Source organism: Cyprinus carpio, chromosome A11 (genome assembly GCF_018340385.1).
Source record: "Cyprinus carpio isolate SPL01 chromosome A11, ASM1834038v1, whole genome shotgun sequence".
NCBI lineage: Eukaryota > Metazoa > Chordata > Actinopteri > Cypriniformes > Cyprinidae > Cyprinus > Cyprinus carpio.
In genome coordinates this window covers 23,665,347-23,685,509 of record NC_056582.1, presented here as the reverse complement: position 1 = coordinate 23,685,509, position 20,163 = coordinate 23,665,347, and the positions used below count along the sequence as shown (strand labels likewise).

At 36.8% G+C, this 20,163-nt stretch overlaps 1 protein-coding gene across 1 annotated transcript; it reads left to right on the top strand.

Moving 5' to 3' along the window:
* The first annotated feature begins 3,163 nt into the window (after positions 1 to 3,163).
* On the top strand, positions 3,164 to 7,356 carry LOC109098640 (protocadherin-20-like). The gene is given in 3 exon segments (XM_019112228.2): positions 3,164 to 3,370; positions 4,060 to 4,974; positions 4,976 to 7,356. Coding segments are annotated over 3 exon segments (2,664 nt in total). The 5' UTR covers positions 3,164 to 3,319; the 3' UTR covers positions 6,674 to 7,356.
* The last annotated feature ends 12,807 nt before the right edge of the window (positions 7,357 to 20,163 follow it).

Sequence of the window (20,163 nt, the reverse complement as noted above, 5' to 3'; positions counted from 1 at the left end):
ATAAAATAAATAAACTAAATAAATAAATAAATAACATTATTTACTTAATTTGTAAATCTATTTTTATTTTATTTGCCATAAGTGAACCTCAGGGCAAAAAAAAAAAAAAAGAAAAGATAATTGTGGAAAAAAAATAATTGTGGAAAAAAAAAAAAAGAGTATGCATTGACCCCTTTAAAGTAAGTGAAATATTCTGAAATTGCCCTCAAAAGTACTTTACAAACTGTCTGTTGACTGATTCCTGTGCCCGGAGGGACTGAAGAGTTTACCCAGAATCCTGTTCAGCTGACTGTACTTCTCGAGGCGTGTCGTCACGAAACCTCACGAAAACACACACAGAGCAAGTTTCCTACAGAAAGTGTTATGTCACGCCTGCTGAAGAAACCAGTTCAGGACAAAAGACTTTCAGAAACTCTCTGAATCAATAAGCAGTTTCATTCTTACCATTACTTTTATTGTTTTCGTAGTGTAAATGTTTTCAAAATGTCCTCATTAGAACTGAAAATATAATAAGCTTTGCCTGATGGTTCTAGTAAACATACATTATTATAATACAGCACCGTATTATCCTCATTTGTATCTCTGAAACAAAACACGTTATGACAAGGTTTTCTGGCAGACGAGCAGTACTAGAAATCTCGTGTGTAGTATCGTTTGTATGAATGAATTAACTTATTGTGTGATGGTGTCTTGGACTGCAACTAATGCAGTTATATGGAGTATTTATCTAAGAGCTGTTTGTTCAGGGGAATCTGAATTAGATCCAGATAAACCTCATTTCTGCTTTGTGGTTGTAATGTGTGCAGGTGACATTGCAACAACATCATTTAACAATCTTCATTACTTGCACACTGTGTAAACTGAAATACTATAGTAAATACAAGACATGGTTTGCAAACCTTGAACATTCATATTTGAATGCACATGAATGCAAAAGAGATTTAAGAAGATTTCCAGTGCAAAATGATTTTTATGTTCTTCAGTGGATAAAATTAAATCAAGTTTTGAACAACATAAAGATGAATTAATAAAAGCAGATTTTTTTTATTGTTGTTTTTACAATATTTTGATTTTTTTATGTTGAATTTTGAAATAATTTTTATTTTAGCATTTTGCGTTTCCATATTAAAAAAACAACAACAACAAAATTATTTGTTTATTTATTTGTTCAAAATTATTTAAAACATTATTCCAGTTTTAGTTATTTTAGTAAAGTTAAACTAAATGAAAATGAGAAATGTTGCTTTCAGTTTCAGTTAACTTTTATTTTATGTAAAAAAAAAAAATATTATATATATATATAATATATATATATATATATATATATACTAATTAATTCATGGTTTTAAGTTGTAGTTTGGTTGTAAAACAATAACATAACGTATAAATATCATTTTCAGAACATTCAGATAATGTTGAATGAATGTTATATTGACATTACTTGAGGAACTTTTGTTCATAACTTTGTGAGATCCTTGCCTTGTCAGGGTTATTTTAGTATCATTGAGATACTATTATAGGTTTGTTTTTGTATTATAAAATAATTTTTTTTTTTTTTTTAGTTAAAATTATGTTATGTTGTGTGCTTTAGTCAGTTTTATTAGTTATTTTTTAAATATGTCTATATAGTTTTTATTTTAGTTTTAGTTATTTTACATTAAGTTAAAGTAAAAGAAAACAGAATTTTGCTTTGGCAGCTAGTTGAAATAGAATGTTTACGTAACGTTTAAAAACATCAGACAAACGTCCAACTTAAACGTTTCGGAAATAAAACGGTCTGTAAAGAATGTATAAACAACACTGTTGTGCAAATGTTTTGAGAACATTAGAAAAGAAAGATAGCATTGAAAAAACGTTCTGTTAGCATTATTGGAAGATCGTATGTTCGTAACTTTGAGTGAAACTTTCCAGAACGTTCTTGTTACCTGGTTTCTCACCGGTTCGAGTCCTGCAGCTTCAAGTCTGTGATTTTCTGGTTTAGATATGACTCAGGTCCACTTCTGATGTAAATCTGTGAGGTTTTTCCTTCCATTTTACCACCTGCAATGCAAAAAAATAAATAAATAAATAAAACAAGTCCGTGGTTTATACCACAATATAAATGTGTCCATTTTAACCATCATGTGATGCAAGGTCACTTTAAAACTTGCATGCATTGTGTGTAATCAGAGCTAGTGTTACTCTGCTGATGTCAGAGGGTCAATATGTTCTCAATCACAGCCAGCATCTGTTGATGAGGTTAAAAACACTCAGATTAAGACGAGTTGATTTGGTGAAGGTTACGCCGAAGGTTCATCCTGTACAGTCAGAGTCTTCCTTCTGTAATCCTCACATTATTACTCATGCGGAAGCATCTCTGGGAAGCAAGACAAATGAATGCAAAGGTTAAAAAGACGCAGCAAATAAACAAGTTTGGTAATTATTCAGCAGGTGTGACAGACACAGAGAAAGTGAGTCATGTTAATCATCTTTGGTGAGTTTTTTGTAAATGGGGAATTAATGTAATCTCAACCGCAGGGCTGCAAACACGTATCTGCTCTCTTCTGCTTTCCTTACACCAGGAAATAAATTTGATCATCTGAGCTGTCTAAAATAACTCATACGCTTTAATGCACATTTGTATACAGTGCATAAGGGTCTCTGATTAACTATTTAACCTCTACAGAACTGTTTAAAGACTAAAAGGTTCTTAATAAGAAGCATATTCTATGCTGAATCCAGATTTGTATTAGTGAATACTGTATTTAGGCCTACATAATCATATACAGCAGATTTATGTTTAATGATTTAGCAGCCACTTTTATGCAAAGTGACTTATAAAACCACAAGCAATTTGCATTAGAGTTATGCACAGGGATAGAAAAGCTAGGACAGAATTAAAAATTAAGAGAAAACTTATTATTATTAGCATAGTTATATTAAATCAGAAATTTAGAGAAAATAGAATTTGCATTATCAGCACTGTTTTAATTTCTATAATTTCGTGCTGATGTTTTCTTTACCACACAAAAAAATTTATAATAATAATAAAAACAATAATGATTCAGCCTAAAACTACTTAAACGTCTACAACTATTTAACATGCAAATCTAGACACTCCTCCTCCCGCTCTGCGTCAACGCTGATTGGTCGATCCTGCCCTCATTAGCATGCGGTGGGCGTGTCCATAGCCTGTCTTGTCGGATGAATGAGTAGAGCGCTTCAGTCGCGCATCGGGCAGCGAGCGAGAACTCAGCCGCTCACCGGCGCTCAGAATGCGGCTGCTACTGTGAACTCATCCCGCTCCCGTTCCCTGTGACGCCAACACTGAACGGGAAACATGTGGAACACTAAAAGAGTACCCTGCCTGCATAGCAAAGGAGACTTATGGGTAAGTTTCTAACACTCATGAAAACTGCATTCATCATGGCATCGAATTCTCTCAACAGTAAATAACTGGTTACTCTTTATAATATATTTCATTTATATAATCAAACATTTTTTTATATAATCCAAATACTTATTAGATATATGATTCAAAGTCTAATAAGTATTTGGAGGGATTGTATAGTAATTCTGGATCATGTTGTTTTATGTTAATAACCTATTATTCAAGGATGTGTAAGTGTTAACAAAAATGACATGAGCATATAATATTATGATTTCGTTTGCAGGTTCATTGCAAACCTTTGAACAGTGATAATCATATTTTCTGTCAAAATATCTTTGTGATTAGTTAAAACTGGCACCACCATCACTCTCATCCAAATATGTATATATATATATAGAGAGAGAGAGAGAGAGAGAGAGAGAGAGAGAAACTATATATAGAAACTATGACAGATATTATGGTTATCATGGTAAATAATTGGGCAAATATTTTACCATATTAGTAAGGGTGGAGGACACACAGTAATGTTAAACCCAACTGCTTTTGATGTGCTTCATGCATGACTTAAATGCAAAATATATTTGCAATGGTTTCTTGACTATTTCTATGTATACTTGCCAGTGTGATGTTTTTCTTTTTTTAACTTCTGTTGCTTCATTTTAAATAGTTTTTTCTGTTATTTATTTTAGGGTTTGTTCATCCTCCTCTTGTACATCAGTCCCCTCTCCTGCTCTTCAAATTTCAGTCACCTCAGCTATAAGATAAAAGAAGGATTACCTAAAGGGACACTCATAGGGGCTATCAGTGCGGACTTAAAATTGGATCTTTCCGTCAGTCCTCCTCGCTCATTCAATCTGGAGCTAAAGACAGGAAGCCAGCAGTACGTGAATCTGAATAACACGACGGGGGAGCTGTTCACATCTGCCATGGAGATTGACAGAGAGGCTCTGTGCGCGGAGTCCCACGAGGGCCAGGGCTGCGCAATCTTTCTGGATGTGCTTATCCTTCCTCAGCAGTACTTTCGGCTGGTTAAGATTAAAATCATTATAGAGGATGTAAATGACAACCATCCGCATTTCCCTGTCGATGAAATCAGGGTGTCTGTGCCAGAGAACGCACCTGTTAACGCAAGGTTTGCGGTGGAGCAATCCGCAGTGGATCCCGACATCGGGATTCACAGCGTTCAAACATACTGGCTTGTTAATGACTATGGAGTTTTCACATTAGATGTAGAGGAGAACGAAGGCGGTGAACTGACGCCCTTTTCTATCATTACCGAGTCTCTTGATAGGGAGACACAAGCTGAGTATGTGACTGACATTATAGCCGAGGACGGAGGCTCTCCGCCGCTTCTAGGCACTGCAACTCTGAGGATTATCATCACGGACGTCAACGACAACTGCCCCAAGTTTACAGAGTCGCTAGTGAACATTACTCTTTATGGAAACGCTACTAAGGGCATGCAACTGGCTCGTCTACAAGCCTACGATCCAGACGAGGGAGCCAACGCCTTGATCACGTATACCTTCAGCGAACGGGTCACCCAGGAAAGCAGAAACCTGTTTCATTTGGATACAAACACTGGGGTTGTTATTATAGTAGGAGAGATTGATTGAAAAAAAGGAAGGATATATATACAAACTAATCGTGCTGGCTAATGGGCCGACTTGTATTCCAGAAGTTGCAACGGTTACTGTTCACATCATCAAACAGCTTTCCGGCCCTCCGGTGGTTATCCCACGTTACATTGCTTCTGAGAAGGATGGTGTTGTGAGTATAAGTGAATCAGAGCCACCGTTTTCACCCATTGCTTTGTTTACCATCAAAAACACTGAGCCGCAACAGAAGATAGAGTGTGTTCTTGAAGGTGCAGGTCCATTTAGGCTTGTACCATATGAGCGTTTTAAAAACGAGTACCTGCTTGAGACCACCGAGCTATTGGATTATGAACAGCAACAGGATTATGAAATTGTTGTCGTGGTTCGTAACTCTCATGGATTAGTAGTTAACACCGTAGTGAAGGTCCATGTGCTGGACGTTAACGACAATGCTCCGGTTTTCAAGCAATCTTTCATTGACATCACAGTGGAGGAGAACAACCCACCAAATACATTCCTCGCTCAGCTTCAGGCCACCGATGCAGACAGTGAAAGCAGAGGCGAGGTGTATTACCTACTCGGCACCGACGCTCCCACCATTTTTGACTTGGATCGGTCAACCGGGGTACTGACGGTGTCCACTTCTCTTGACCGAGAGGAAAAGGAGACGTACCGATTCATGGTGCGGGCCGTAGACAGGGGCACACCAAGAAAGGAGTCAATCGCCACTGTGATAATCACCGTCCAGGATCGCAATGACAACAGTCCGCGGTTCATCAACAAGGACTTCACCTTCTTTGTGCCGGAGAACTTTCCAGGTTTTGGGGAAATTGGCGCTCTTACTGTTACCGATGCGGATGCTGGGGAGAATGGCTGGGTGGCATTGTCCATTCTTAATGGAAGCGACATCTTCGTGATTGACACCGGACGAGGAGCGCTGCGGGCCAAGACCTCTCTGGACCGGGAGCAACAGGGAACGTACTATGTTTGGATCGAGGCAATTGACGGAGGCGAACCTGCTCTTTCTTGCATCACAATGGTGACTGTTCTCCTCCTGGATGTCAACGACAACCCTCCAACTGTTCTTTTCCCCCAGTCCAACCAGTCGTACATGTTGGTGCTTCCCAACACGCTTCCAGGAACGTCTATAACGGAAGTTTACGCGGTGGACCGGGACACTGGAATGAACGCTGTTATTGCGTACAGCATCATCAAGAGAACAGACGGAGAGCTGGGCACGTTTGACATCGACCCCTACACGGGAAACATCACCTTGAGGAAATCCTTGAGCAATCGAGGCCTCTACAGTTTTGTGGGTTTGTGGGTCAAAGTCAGAGACCACGGTCAACCAGAACTCTACTCTACCGTACTGGTCAACCTGTTTGTGAATGAGACAGTCAGCAATGAGACCCTCATTCAGAGTTTGTTGCCCAGAAGTGTAGATATTGACCATGGTGCGCTTCCTCCAGATAAGGAAGGGAGGAAGGGTGAACAAGTGCCAAATCTGTGTGGCGAGTACCAAGTGTTACTGCTTGCACTGACGGCTACCTGCCTTGGATTGTTTCTGACCGTTTTGTCGTTGGTGACGTTCATTTGCTGCAAGAAACGAAAACCGAAAAAGAAGAGGTTAGAGAGTGAGATTCCTTTAAATCTCATCAACCAAGAAACGGTGGTCAGGAACCTAATGGAGATTTCAAACATCTGACACTACAAAAGTGCTGCCCAACTTAGTCTGTTTACAGTGTGTTTTGTGCATTCTCTTAAGTATATGATTTGAAAATATGATGTATATATTGTGCATACAGTATGTTTTATAACTATGATGAAATCTACAAATATATATATATTATATTGACAATATCGCTGCAAAGTATGAAGATTTTGCTATTTGCATTTGCTGCCCAACATGCTTTTAATGTAATTTATCTTACAATGGTGCCCTCGGCAGTGTGTTGTGTCAAATTGTCAGACCTCTTTTATATGCCTGTCTTTGAAGCCCAATGCACTTCTCTACAGCAACATCGTTCTCCCCATGGAATGCTGTTCCCTTTCAGATGTAATGCTATTTATGTTTGTCAACACCCTTCTGAAAAAGATGAGAAATCAATGCCACATTGAGTCCTCAGCTGTTTCTCGGTTATTAACAGGTGTTGTTGGACATTTTGTGTTTTCTGTAGGATACTAGGCTGGTGTGTAATGTCCTAATGAGTCTCTTGAACCCCAAAATGTCTTGGTTCCTCGAAACAGTTTGTTCAGGTCTGTTTGTGATGACTTTTGTGCACTCAGCTCAAAAGCTTTCTTCAAATCAGCTAAGGCTACATTTCTCTGATCTCATTTCTGTGTAAGCAAAGAATTCATGAACATTAAAGTGCTTTATTTTCTTATTAATAGCTTAGATATGATTTCCTTTCATGTGTTACCAGCTAAACTGGTATTAGATGTGGACTCAGCAGTTGTGTCGCAGCAGTCTTTGCTCAAAAAGTTATTACTGAAACATTCTTTTAGGAACATTTAAGCAGCATCATTTTGTCAAATATGGGTCTTTAAAAACTGAATCAAGGATAATTCAAAAACCATCTCAGTGTTTGATTTGGCTGTGTCTAGATGTCATTTACAAGTTGAAGTGTTTCTTTCTCGGAATGTGTTTGTACACATAACAATGCAGTTTTCGTTGGAAAATATATAATGCAAAGGGTTATCACGAAAACGGTTTGTCATCTTATCGGAGACCAAATCATAAACATATTTACATTGAAAAATGCCATTCAGTGAATCAAGATGAAGATATGTGCCACTGGTGCCAAAAACTATGAAAAAGATCTTGTGGGATTGTATTCTTCAAAAGAATTGTTGTATATGTGCATGAAGACATGAACGTTGAAGTCAAACAATGTTAAATTCACTATAATTTCATATTCTTTTCAAGCAGCTAGCATTACGCTAAAGCCTAATGACGATTGTTCACTGAGGCTTTTGGTTGTGGTGTGGTTGGCATCTCATTCTGCTCTTTTTAATCTACCTCTTTGTGCCAGACCAATAAGGTGGCTTCTCCAGTGTCCCGACCCATTACAGAGGTCAGATCAGGAGTGTGTGTTTAGCTTGTCATCACTCGTGGAACACTATTCAGCTCGCTAAAACAGACAAGCATGGCATGGCCGCTCGCCACTTCTATTATTCCAAAAACCAGTTCGGTTTCATTTTTTCCTTTCTCTCTCTGGAACTCTCTGAAACTCTGAAACGCTACAATGGAAAGCAGTCATTTAAAACCACAAGAAGCCGGAGGACAGAAAATGTATGGAGGCTTTGCAGTGCACAGGTTGCGAGTAGGTCCTGTTATCTGAGGTCAGGTTCACCGCTTAAGTAGCTTAATTCACTAGCAACGTGTTCACAAAGCAGTGGGAGACTGAAATCCACCAGCATGCATTTGAGAACAATTTCATTCGTGGGTGAAGGTCAGATTAAAAAATAAATGCATGTAGCATATTATTAAATTCTTTGAAAGTGGTGGTGTTAGCAATGCCAAGGTTGTGGGTTCAATTCACAGCTATATTTACTGTATATAATGTTCTGCATTCCCCAAAAACATTGTAGGTTGCTTCAGATAAAAGCATTTGGGCGAATGCATAAGCGTAAAAGAATTACATAGAATAATAACCAAACCTAAGCAAGCACTTACATTGGCAGTGATTAAAAGTGACCAGAAATAATTTATTTTTAATGCGTTAAACTGAGTGAAGAGCAGAAGAGTGAAGAGTTTCAGCAATGCTGGCTCATCTGCATAAAATTAAACTCTTCTCAACTGTTGCATCACCAATGGAACTTGAAGTTAACTTTCTGACAAGTTATTCAAGTTCAAAGTCAACTTCACAAAGCAATGTTTTGATGAGTGGCATGAGTTCAAAGTCACATAAACAGCAAAAAAATCAGTCAAAACAGCTTCTTTGATTATCAAAGGAACATTCAAGTTCTGTCAAATTATGCCACATACTATCAGAAGTCATATCACATGAGCTTTGCTGTCTTGGCTCCCATTGGCTGACATGACAAAAAAAAAAAAGTATAAAAAACATTTACCTTTTTTTGGAGGGGGGGGGGGGGGCATTGCTAGTGGCAAGGTCTACAGGAAGACCCAGATTACATTTATGCTATTAATGGTTTTATACAAAGCAGATTATATAGCATTCAAGGTATGCAGTTGATCAGTTCTTGTTTCCCTGGGAATCGAACCCATGACCTTGGCGTTGCCAGTGTCATGCTGTTTGAGCTGCAGGAAAACCCCAACGACATTTACATTTTTACATTTAACAAACACTTCTATCCAAAGCATCAATTCCAACCACTTTTATGCTTTTAACAAAGTATTTTGTCCAAAGCAACTTCCATTGCATTTAAGGCATGCATTTACATTTTGTCAGATTTCGTTTCCCTGGAAACCAACACCATGCTTAACTGTTTGAGCTACAGGAAAATCCCAGTTACATTTACAGTAATGCATTTAAAAGACGCTTTTATGCAAAGTAACTTTGCATTCAAGGTATACATTTGATCAGTTCATGCATTCGCTAGGAACTGAACCCATGACCTTGGCATTGCTAGTCGCATGATCTAATGTTTGAAGTTCCTTGTTAAGAAAAATAACAGCTCTGCAACAAGCCTTGAGATTTGATGTCTATAGCACAAACTCAAGTTTAATAGCGTTAGAGGTTTGTTCAATACGTCCACTATGATGGGGTTTGATCGGGTCACATTTAATCTGTGCTTTCCTCTCTGTTGATTACTCATGTCACTCTATAAGTATGTGTGTATGTTCTCACTCCTCCAGCATACAATCGGCTTTCCTCTCCGCTTTCCCACCTGGCCAGACGGTCATGTATGTGCCTCTTGTGGCCCCAGACGGCCCTCTGCATCTGCTCGACGTGACCAACACAAACAGAACATTAGCCTGGAGATGAACAGCCTAATTGCACTCGTAGTGATGAAGGACCTGTGAGAGACCCACAACAAGCAGCCTCTAATTAATAAAATACACTTCATTCCCTTTCTTCTCCAGCTCTCCATCTGATTGCTGTTTGGAGTGAAATGTGCAGCTACCAAAAAGAGCTGTTCAGGTCTTTTGTCCATCAGGCTTATAGTGTTTAAAGTACAACTGCTAAAATTTTTCCTGTTAAAAATGGTGTTGAGTTTGCATGCGAAATCATTTTCTCCAATCTTGGCACTGTGAGTGCTTCTCGGAAACCTAACCAGCATGTTTTTGAAGTGGTTAGTGGCCTTTCCTGACTCTTGACACTGTTTACCATTCCATATAACTCGATAGCTATCTACTTTGCAGACAGAAGGTGCTTCATACTGACTCACTGCCTCTGAATCATGCACACAGCCGCAGATTTTCTTTGAGGTGCGACAGTGTGGTTGAATCCAAACCAGAGTCAAATGTGTCTTCAAAGCAGTACATGGAAATGAGAAATGGTTACGCTATAGTAACAAATTTGGAAAGTGCATTTTCATTGTGACTATGAAATAACCAATGGAATTAATAAATGGGCTGCATTTATTTTATCAGAAATACAGTAAAATATAGATAAAAACTGTAAAAAAAAAAAAAAAAAATTAATTTGTTTTATGTTTTTATATTTTTTAAAATGTACTAGTTGAATTTTTAGTCTTTAGTGTCACATGATCCTTCAGAAATCATTCTAATATGATGATTTGCTGCTCAAAAAACATTTCTGATTATTATCAATGCTGAAAACAGTTCATATTTTTGTGGAAACCATGATACATTTTATTTTCACAGATTCTTTGATGATCAGACAGTTCAAAAGAACAGCATTTATTTGAAATAGAAATCTTTTGTAGCATTATAAATGTCTTTTCTGTCACGTTTGATCAGTAATCATTGCTGAATAAAAGTAAAATTGCTTCAAAAAATCTTACTGAACACAAACTTTTGAATAGTAGCATACAGTACAAAATACTGAAAAAATACAAGTTTGAAAAATAAATCACCTCCATTGATTTATAGGCGGCTCATGCCTTATATAAAGTACTGAGACAGTATGACGGTATCATAATCTGATGCCACTATATGTGCGGCCACAGATGTTTTTGATAATCAGATAGCAACACACAGTATCAAGTTACTACAAAGAATTCCATTATATTGGCAAGTATCATAGTAAGTTATCTGAACAAAGCATTTATGTTAAAACTCACGACATACTGTAGCATTTTCCTGTGCATATGGGGGTAAAATTATATTATTTTCCTAACCTATTTAAAACAGGGTTTTACTTCTGCAATGAAAAGTGTGCATTTCATATCTGTCTCCTATACTGAACTGAACTGAATGTGAGTTTGCAGTGTGTTGTTGATGATCTACTTTTTTTGCAATAACATGCACTGTTGAATCGTGTTCAAGAAGACCAGGAACATTAAGAAAGTCATTCTTTTGCATATTTAATCATCTGCGTTTCCCTCTAGCTCATTACTGTCAGATTGCTTAAACTAACATCTGAACCTCAGTTAAACCTCCAGTTAAACTGCAAACATAAGAAATGCCATCAGCCTCACCTCATAACTCACCCAATCCTCTGATCTGTCCACAACACGATGTCTAGTTTGCTTTTCTTTGCTCTGCTGGGGAAACTACAAACATTTTTGTTATTATTTCATTACATTTCATCTGCTAATATTTTTATAGAACCGATTTTTTTTTTTTTTTTTTTTTTTTGCAAACAATTTGAGGATTTGTTGTTGGTCTGAGCTGAGCAGTGCATCCCGTCCTGTTGTGGTAAAGGAATATTTCAGATAAAAATGAGTATTTACTAAATTTGTACCCAACCTCAGGTCATCCGAGCTGTAAATGAGTTTTTTTCTTCATCAGATTTGGAGAAATGTAGCATTGCATCACTTACTCAGCAGTGAATGGGTGCCGTCAGAATGAGAGTCCAAATAGCTGATAAAGACATTACAGTAATCCACAAGTAAAAAACAACTTGATGGATTTGTTACTTACAAACACAGCTTTTCTCTTCTCAAGACATTAACTGATGTTTTTATCAGCTGTTTGGACTCTCATTCTGACGGCACCCATTCACTGCAGAGCATCCATTGGTGAGACCCTGATGCAATGCTACATTGCTCCAAATCTGATGAAGAAACAGACTCATCTACATCTTGGATGGCCTGAGGGTGGGGACATTTTCTGCAAATTTTTGGATGAACTATTTCTTAAAGAACAGCACAGCAGATCTTGTACCGTGTGTGTGAGCGTTTGACAGCGCACCATTCTCTTCCTTTGGAAAGTGCTGGATCTGAAATTACGTTCAATTATTAATCGCGTAGACAGCAAGTAATTACTATCAGTCATGGGGTGATCCCGTTTCCAGATCGGTCTTATAGTTCCTCCTATGCTTTGAATCCAAACAAACGCGGCCACACAATGCCGCTCGGTCTTGGGTTTCACAGTCACGGACCGCGCCGCCGTCCCTTGGCGGGCCGTTATGACACCGGATCCACCTTCATCTTCTCACGCCTGTCTCCGCACTTCAATAATGCATTCAGATATTATTCTCCTCCCCAAAATCTCAGCCTTTGATCTAATAGGTCATTCAGGCCCATGATGCAATAGAAAATAATCCAATCCAAGCGTTTTGATCCTCGTCCGGATTATGTTGCCAATTTCTTTCCTGTTTCTCACTCCGTCTCCCTTGTATATGTGAAGCTGATGGGCTAATTCAGGGTCTGTAAAAGCTTTGTGGCTTCGTTTTAAAGGTATACTCCACTCCAAAATGAAAATTTTGTCATTAATCACTTAGCCCATGTCGTTCCAAAAGCTTTGTTCGTCTTCGGAACACAAGTTAAGATATTTTGGATGAAGACCGGGAGGCTTGTGACTGTCCCGTAGACTGCCAAGTAAATTTAACTGTCAAGGAATTATGGAAGTCATCATAATAGTAGTTCTTCTGTCATTGGTTATTCAGTCGTAACATTATGAGTTGTGAATACTTTTTGTACACGAATAAAACGCTGCCTGCGTTCATCTTATATTCATCAAAATTACGCTACGGTGATGTGGAGAGACACAGAAGAGACAAATTGTTGAATAAAGTCGTTATTTTTGTTTTTTTTCTGTACAAAAAGTATCCTCATCGCTTTATAACATTACGGTTGAACCACTGATGGCAGATGGAGTATTCTGACAATGTCTTTCATACTTTTCTGGACCTTGATACTGTTACTTATTTGGCAGTCTATGGGACAGTCACAAGCCTCCCTGTTTTCATCCAAAATATCTTAAATTGTTTTCCAAAGACGATTGAAGCTTTAACGGGTTTGGAACGACATGAGGGGTTAGTGATTAATGACAAAATTTTCATTTTGGGGTGGAGTATCCCTTTAAGGCATAATGGCTGTTGTCAAAACAGGAATGAGGCCAAAAGCCCCAATGCAACTCAACTGCTTGTTCTCTTGTGGACTATTCATCTGCTCAGTTTGTTTAGTTAGTCATATCAAACTTTGTAACCTATTGACTACTGGTTATTGTCTGTTATTGTAAGAGAAATGAGTAGATGTAATCAGGGTTTGTAAACCTGATGGCACTCAGTTCTCTGTGTTGTTTATGTTGGCCACATCCACACACTGCAGATAAAAAGACAGTATGTAATGCACATCGGTGCTGGAAAGTAACTATTTAATTGTTATGGATGCTGGTTTCCGACACAGGCTATGAGTTTTGTATCGCACAATTTTGACATTTTTTTCTCAGGATTCTAAATTTTGTATCGCACAATTTAAACGTTTTTTCTCACGATTCTAAATTTTGTATCGCACAATTTAAATGTTTTTTCTCACGATTCTAAATTTTGTATCGCACAATTTAAATGTTTTTTCTCATGATTCTAAATTTTGTATCGCACAATTTAAATGTTTTTTCTCATGATTCTAAATTTTGTATCGCACAATTTAAATGTTTTTTCTCATGATTCTAAATTTTGTATCGCACAATTTAAACTTTTTTTTCTCACAATTCTAAATTTCGTATTGCACAATTTTTACGTTTTTCTTGGGATTCTAAGTTTGTATCACACAATTCTGACTTTTTTTCCTCACTATTTTTAATTTTGAATCACACAATTCACAATTTCATCAAGATCTGCAATGTTTTATGCTAGATAAAAACTGCTTTGATAGCTGAAACATCCATTTGATCTAATAATTAAATATTTTAAAGATATTTCCCCATACTTCCCCATCTTTGCAGTAGCTAAACTTCAACCGTTTTCAAAACAGCATAATCTTTCCTACTACTATTAACACTCACTCTCTCATATGTAGCAAAGGAAAGAAAGAAAAAAAAAACCAATTCAGTCTGAATGCAGAATTTCACATCTTCTTTTGTGTGGTGAAATATTTAGTTTCACACTGCTGTTTTTAAATTTATCAAGTTTTATTATTGGTATTTAATGTCAATTTTAATTCTGTCACCCTAATTAAGTATTTATGCCACATAAATACTCCTCTGATGGCAAGAGAAAAAAAATATTAAATACTTAATTTGATATAATAGTTAAATATTAAATAGTTAAATATTTAATAGTTATAATATTATATATAATAGTTAAATATTTAATAGTTAAAAGGTTTTAAAAAATATATTTAAAATAATTACTTTTCAAATAAACATCACTGTTGCCATGACAACAGAAAAAGTAACATAAAAAAGTAACATTATGATATGATTTGTAACTTTTTATGATTAATGCAATATTGTAAAATAACTTAAAAGAACCATTTTGCTGTATCGTCACTTTCCTTGTATTTATCGAATAGCTTCAATACTGATTGATTTATCAACAACAATCTATAATCAGCACATATGCAAATATTTACCTGCATCAAAAGAGTTTCTGCATTTCCCATCAGCCTCTCTGCTTTGCGTTGTTTTCATAGCTTCTCATTTACATAGTAATGATGTTTTGTGGATTTCAGATGCATTATTCACCGTTTCCTAATGTTTTATTTTTCTCTGAATCTCTCTAAAGACATGCATAAATTCTCACAGGAGAGAAAATATCTGGTGTTTAATACGACTGACTGCCATAAAAAGCCATAAAAACCATAATCACCCTCCTGACAGCATAATGTGTATTGGTGAAATATCTCTGGTTTTTGTTATGCAGACAGCTATAGTATCACCATGAACTCAGTTAATCCACAGGCAGATGATTGTGCTGGTAAAGGCCCCCCTTTGTGAAACCCGTCTTAAAGAAAAGTAAACCCACTGCTGCTTTGACCTATTTCTCTACCTCATTGTTCATATGATGCTTGGGTATATATATATGTATATGTATATATATATATATAAAGATAATAAAAAATAAAGTGTGTGTGTGTGTGTGTGTGTGTGTCTGTGAGTGTGTATATATATATATATATATAGTTTCAGAAGTAAAAATAACATAAAATAAAATAATTTACTATATAAATAAAAATAATGCAAAATAAATAAATACACAATGTAATAATATATAATTTAAAACATAAATATACACACACACACACACACACACACATATATATATATATATATATAACAATTAGAAATACATGCATGAATATCATAACATTATAAATAATAAAAATACTATAAAATATAAACAATATATAAATATAAAATACTATATTTCAAATAATAGTTTTTCCAGCCTTTTTAAGATTATTACTTTTATTTTTTATTTTTTTTTATTATTTTGTATTATTTAAATTAAATGATTTATTATCATTTTAATTCAAATATATATATAATTAATAATAATAAAAAAAAATACTGCTTCTGTGAACTACTGCTGATTACCACAGAAACTGATTAAACATAAACCTCGGTTAGCAAAATCATTCAAAAATCACATTTACAGTACAGTGAAGTGCAAGACATTACATTTCGAAAGCTCAGTCACATACTACAATCTTTCAACTACTGCCGTTTTGCTCCAAAGTAATTAATCCATCTAAACCAATAGACTCTCAAAGCTAAAGAGACAATGCAGACAACTTCACAGCTCATATGACACGCTTGTACAGAAAAATGAGTTCATATGAGCCGCACACTTCTATAGACTTCCATTATTATAAACTCCACTTCAGCTTAACAATCAAGAGTCCAAATGACCGTGTGTGTTAATGGACGACCGGCTGCAGATGCGCTACATGAAGCTTAATTTGTTTTGAACCAGAAAAAGTATTTTAACCCTTCAGTGGCGTCTCTGCATCTGTTGTTGTGTGTCTGTATGAGAGCTTATGCTGAAAGCAGTCAGCGGCTAATATTCGATACTGTAGATGTGAAGCTATAGCTGCATTTAAATACAGATTATACAGCCTTGAATGTCAGATTAAGATAATCACTGCTTTTCTGACTGTATTTAAGCATAGAAATAAGCCTTCTATAGATATTAGTGGGTCAGAAGAGGCTCAATGCATCTGTCAGATATAATCTAATATGAGTTGCATGCGTTTTTTTTAATTCATACAGCATCATAAAAAGTGTATAATATAATTTGTTTTATAATATATTTATTTATCTTATATATATTTATAATATATAATATCTCTCTCGTGATGGCGCCGCTGATGGCTACATCCATGGTGTGCTCCGCAGTTGTTTTTATGTTTTTGTTAGTTTGTACTTGTATTTTGTTTTGTTCCTGTATTCATTTTATCAGTTTATTAATTGATCTGGTTGTTCAGAATTCAGAAGTAAACACCAAATATTTTTTCATTTTTTTACTATAATGTGTTTTTGGTGGACATTGTAGGTGGCAGAACAGCAGCGCTTATCAAGCGCTTCAGGACGCGCAAGCATTCTTCATTAACTGTAAGCCTCTCTACTCGACACGGGAGTTTTGCTCGTGCATTCTCGTAAGTGTCTTCATACCACCGCAAGCACACATGAGCCTGGCTTTACAGAAACTCGCTGAACAGATCACAGACACAGAGCAACAACACCCGGACTCTGTTTTAATCATTCTTGGGGACTTTTATAAAGCAAATCTCTCCCGTGAACTGCCAAAATACAGACAGCATGTTACATGTCCCACCAGAGACAGCAATATATTGGATCACTGTTACACCACAATAAAGGATGCATATCACTCTGTCCCACGGGCAGCTTTGGGGCTCTCTAATCACTGTTTAGTTAATCTTATACCGACCTACAAGCAGAAATTTAAATCAGCTAAAATTGTAATAAGGACAGATATGGACTTATGAAACAGAGTGGGTTTTACAAGCCTGTTTCAACCTCACTGATTGGAGTGTTTTTGAAGCTGATCTGGACGAGCTCACAGACACTGTTACATCATATATCGGTTTCTGTGAAGATATGTGCATTCCTACCAGGACTCATTTAACTTACAACAACGACAAACCATGGTTCACTGCAAAACTTAGACAGCTCTGTCAGGCCAAAGAAGATGCTTACAGGAAAGGGGACAATGTCTTGTATAAACAGGCCAAATACACACTGGAAAAGGAGCATAAGCACTGGCGCCCCTCAGGGCTGTGTCCTCTCCCCACTGCTCTTCTCCCTCTACACCAACGACTTATGACCCCTCTGTCAAGCTCCTGAAGTTTGCAGATGACACCACACTCATTGGCCTCATCCAGGATGGTGACAAGTCTGCTTACAGACAGGAGGTTAAAGAGCTGGCTGCCTGGTGCAGTCTTAACAACCTGGAGCTCAACATGCTCAAAACAGTGGAGATGATCGTGGACTTCAGGAGGAACCCCCCTGCACTCTCCCCATGGACAGGGCACCACTATCTCTCAGGACCTGAAGTGGGACACTCACATTGACTCCATTGTGAAAAAGGCCCAGCAGGAGCCGATTAAACTGTTCTACTCCGCCATCATTGAATCCGTCCTCTGCACTTCAGTAACTGTCTGGTTCAGCTCAGCGACCAAATCTGACCTACAACCCTCCCTTCTCTACAAGAACTGTACTCATCCAGAGTGAGCAAAAGGGCTAGTAAAATCACTCTGGACCCCTCACATCCAGCACACTCTCACTTTGAACTGTTTCCATCTGGTCGACGCTACAGAGCTCTTAGCACCAGAATGACCAGACACAGGAACAGTTTCTTCCCTCAGGCAATCCAAAACAAATTCCTCGTAAGTGTAAACATACCTGTCAATAAAGCTCTTTCTGATTCTGATTCTGATAATTGCCCTAAAACAACATTCAGAACCCTTTTTCACTTATTTAATAGGGACAAAAGTATGCATTTTAACATTTGAATGACAGACTCCACTTGTCAGATAAAGTACAATTTTATTTTAATACACCAAAAACACAGAGTTTAATGAAAATATGAAAATATGTTTCATCTTTGGTATAGAATATTAAAAATGAACTTCATACTTCAAATACAGCGTGATCATCACTGAACTACTGAAGGCATTTATGAAGGGCATATTTCAGAAACCAAAGTCATGCAGTTTTAAAAGAATTCTTTTCATTTTTTCTTTGCGCTATGATTACTGATTCACTTTTTTCCTTGTTTCTGGGCTGTGCAGACAGAACAAGGTAATAATGTATGAATGGAGGGCTTAAAAGCAGGTGCTGGAAGATGTTTATCTGCTGATCAGTGATCAGGATTCGCTTGTCAACATCACAGAGAATATGCCGACGGATCGCTTACATGTCAAAGGAGAAGAACTAAAGAGCTTTAAACTCCCACCCATAAACATGCAAGTATCCATTTTCATAAATGGTATGAATAGCAAACTCAGATAAATGCACATCCAATATTGTTAATAATTAACAGGAAGCATGTATATAAAGACAAACTGTATTGCAATGCATGTTTGTAGTTAAAAAAAAAAAAAAAAAAAAAAAAAAACAAGCTCTCGTACTCCTTTGGCAGGAGAATCGTGATGCACTTTCACAAACTTCCATTTTCATATATGTGAGCTGAACTCATGCATCTGTTAATGTGCTAACTGATTGGAGCTCAAGCACAAAATACTACAGCGGTGCCAAGATTCATCCGCCGTTCGACAGAGAAGAAAGAATCTGTGTTATGTTAATTTTGCTCATTTGCGTTTCATGTTTCAAGTCGGTTGGTAACATCCGTGTTGATGCAGGAAAGAGGAAGTTCAGAGCAGGCTAAATGAAATTTCCATAAACAGCTCTGGTTTTAATTAAATAAATCTTCGCTGGTGTTCTGACAGAAGCTTCACATCTACTGGAAATCCTCCACCAGCATCTTCCTTTTACTCTATTAACATTCCTGATGAAAGTTTGATGTAGTACAGAGGCACAAATGGTCCTCGTGGCCAACTCTCATTGCATTCTGTCCCCTTCCATCCAGGTCGCTCTGTCTCTGAGTTTCATTCAATTAGGATTTTACACACACACAAAAAAGAAGACAGATATTCTCTCAAAGGCTGGAAGACAATTTGCTTCTTGCAAAATGGAAGTATGAGCCATTTTTGAGTTGATATCCACCATCAATGACCTCCTAGTTTCAGCCAATGTATTATTCCCTCAGCAACTCATGCGAATTACACACAAAACTGGACAATTCTTCCTGGTTTTACTCAACTTCTGTAGCTAAAGACACACAGGTTTAGTTTATCAGCCTGGAAGCATTTGGTGTACAAACTATTTTCCCTTTGAAATTGCTAATAAACTTCACAAATAATTACAAAGAAACAAAAGAAATTCTGATCTATCTACATTTGGACACAATGTTTCTATAAAATTATATGCAGCAGTGTTACTTATTGTAGTATTTTTATTTCAATTTTAGTTTTTGTTATTTTTGTACCTCTAATTTAAATTTTAATTAAAATAAATGGGAAATTATACTTATATATAATTATATAACTCTATGAATAAAACCAGTTAGTTTCTCTCTGAACTGAAGAACTTGTGAATAATTTGAAAATATTCCTGAATGTTCAGGAGTAAATGGTTCGCTTGCTCTAGAGACGAAGAGAAACGCTGTTTAAGAGCAGCCCTGTCTGTTCTGCTATAATGAGTTTAGCGCAGTATAAAACTGACCTCATGCTCTTTATTCATCTAAAGTAGTGAGTCAGATCTATAACTAATAGCTTGTTATGTGAAAGCACTTTCTCTTTAGGAGTTCTAAGAGCATTTGATATGAGGGATGATTAAAAATGCATAACATGAAG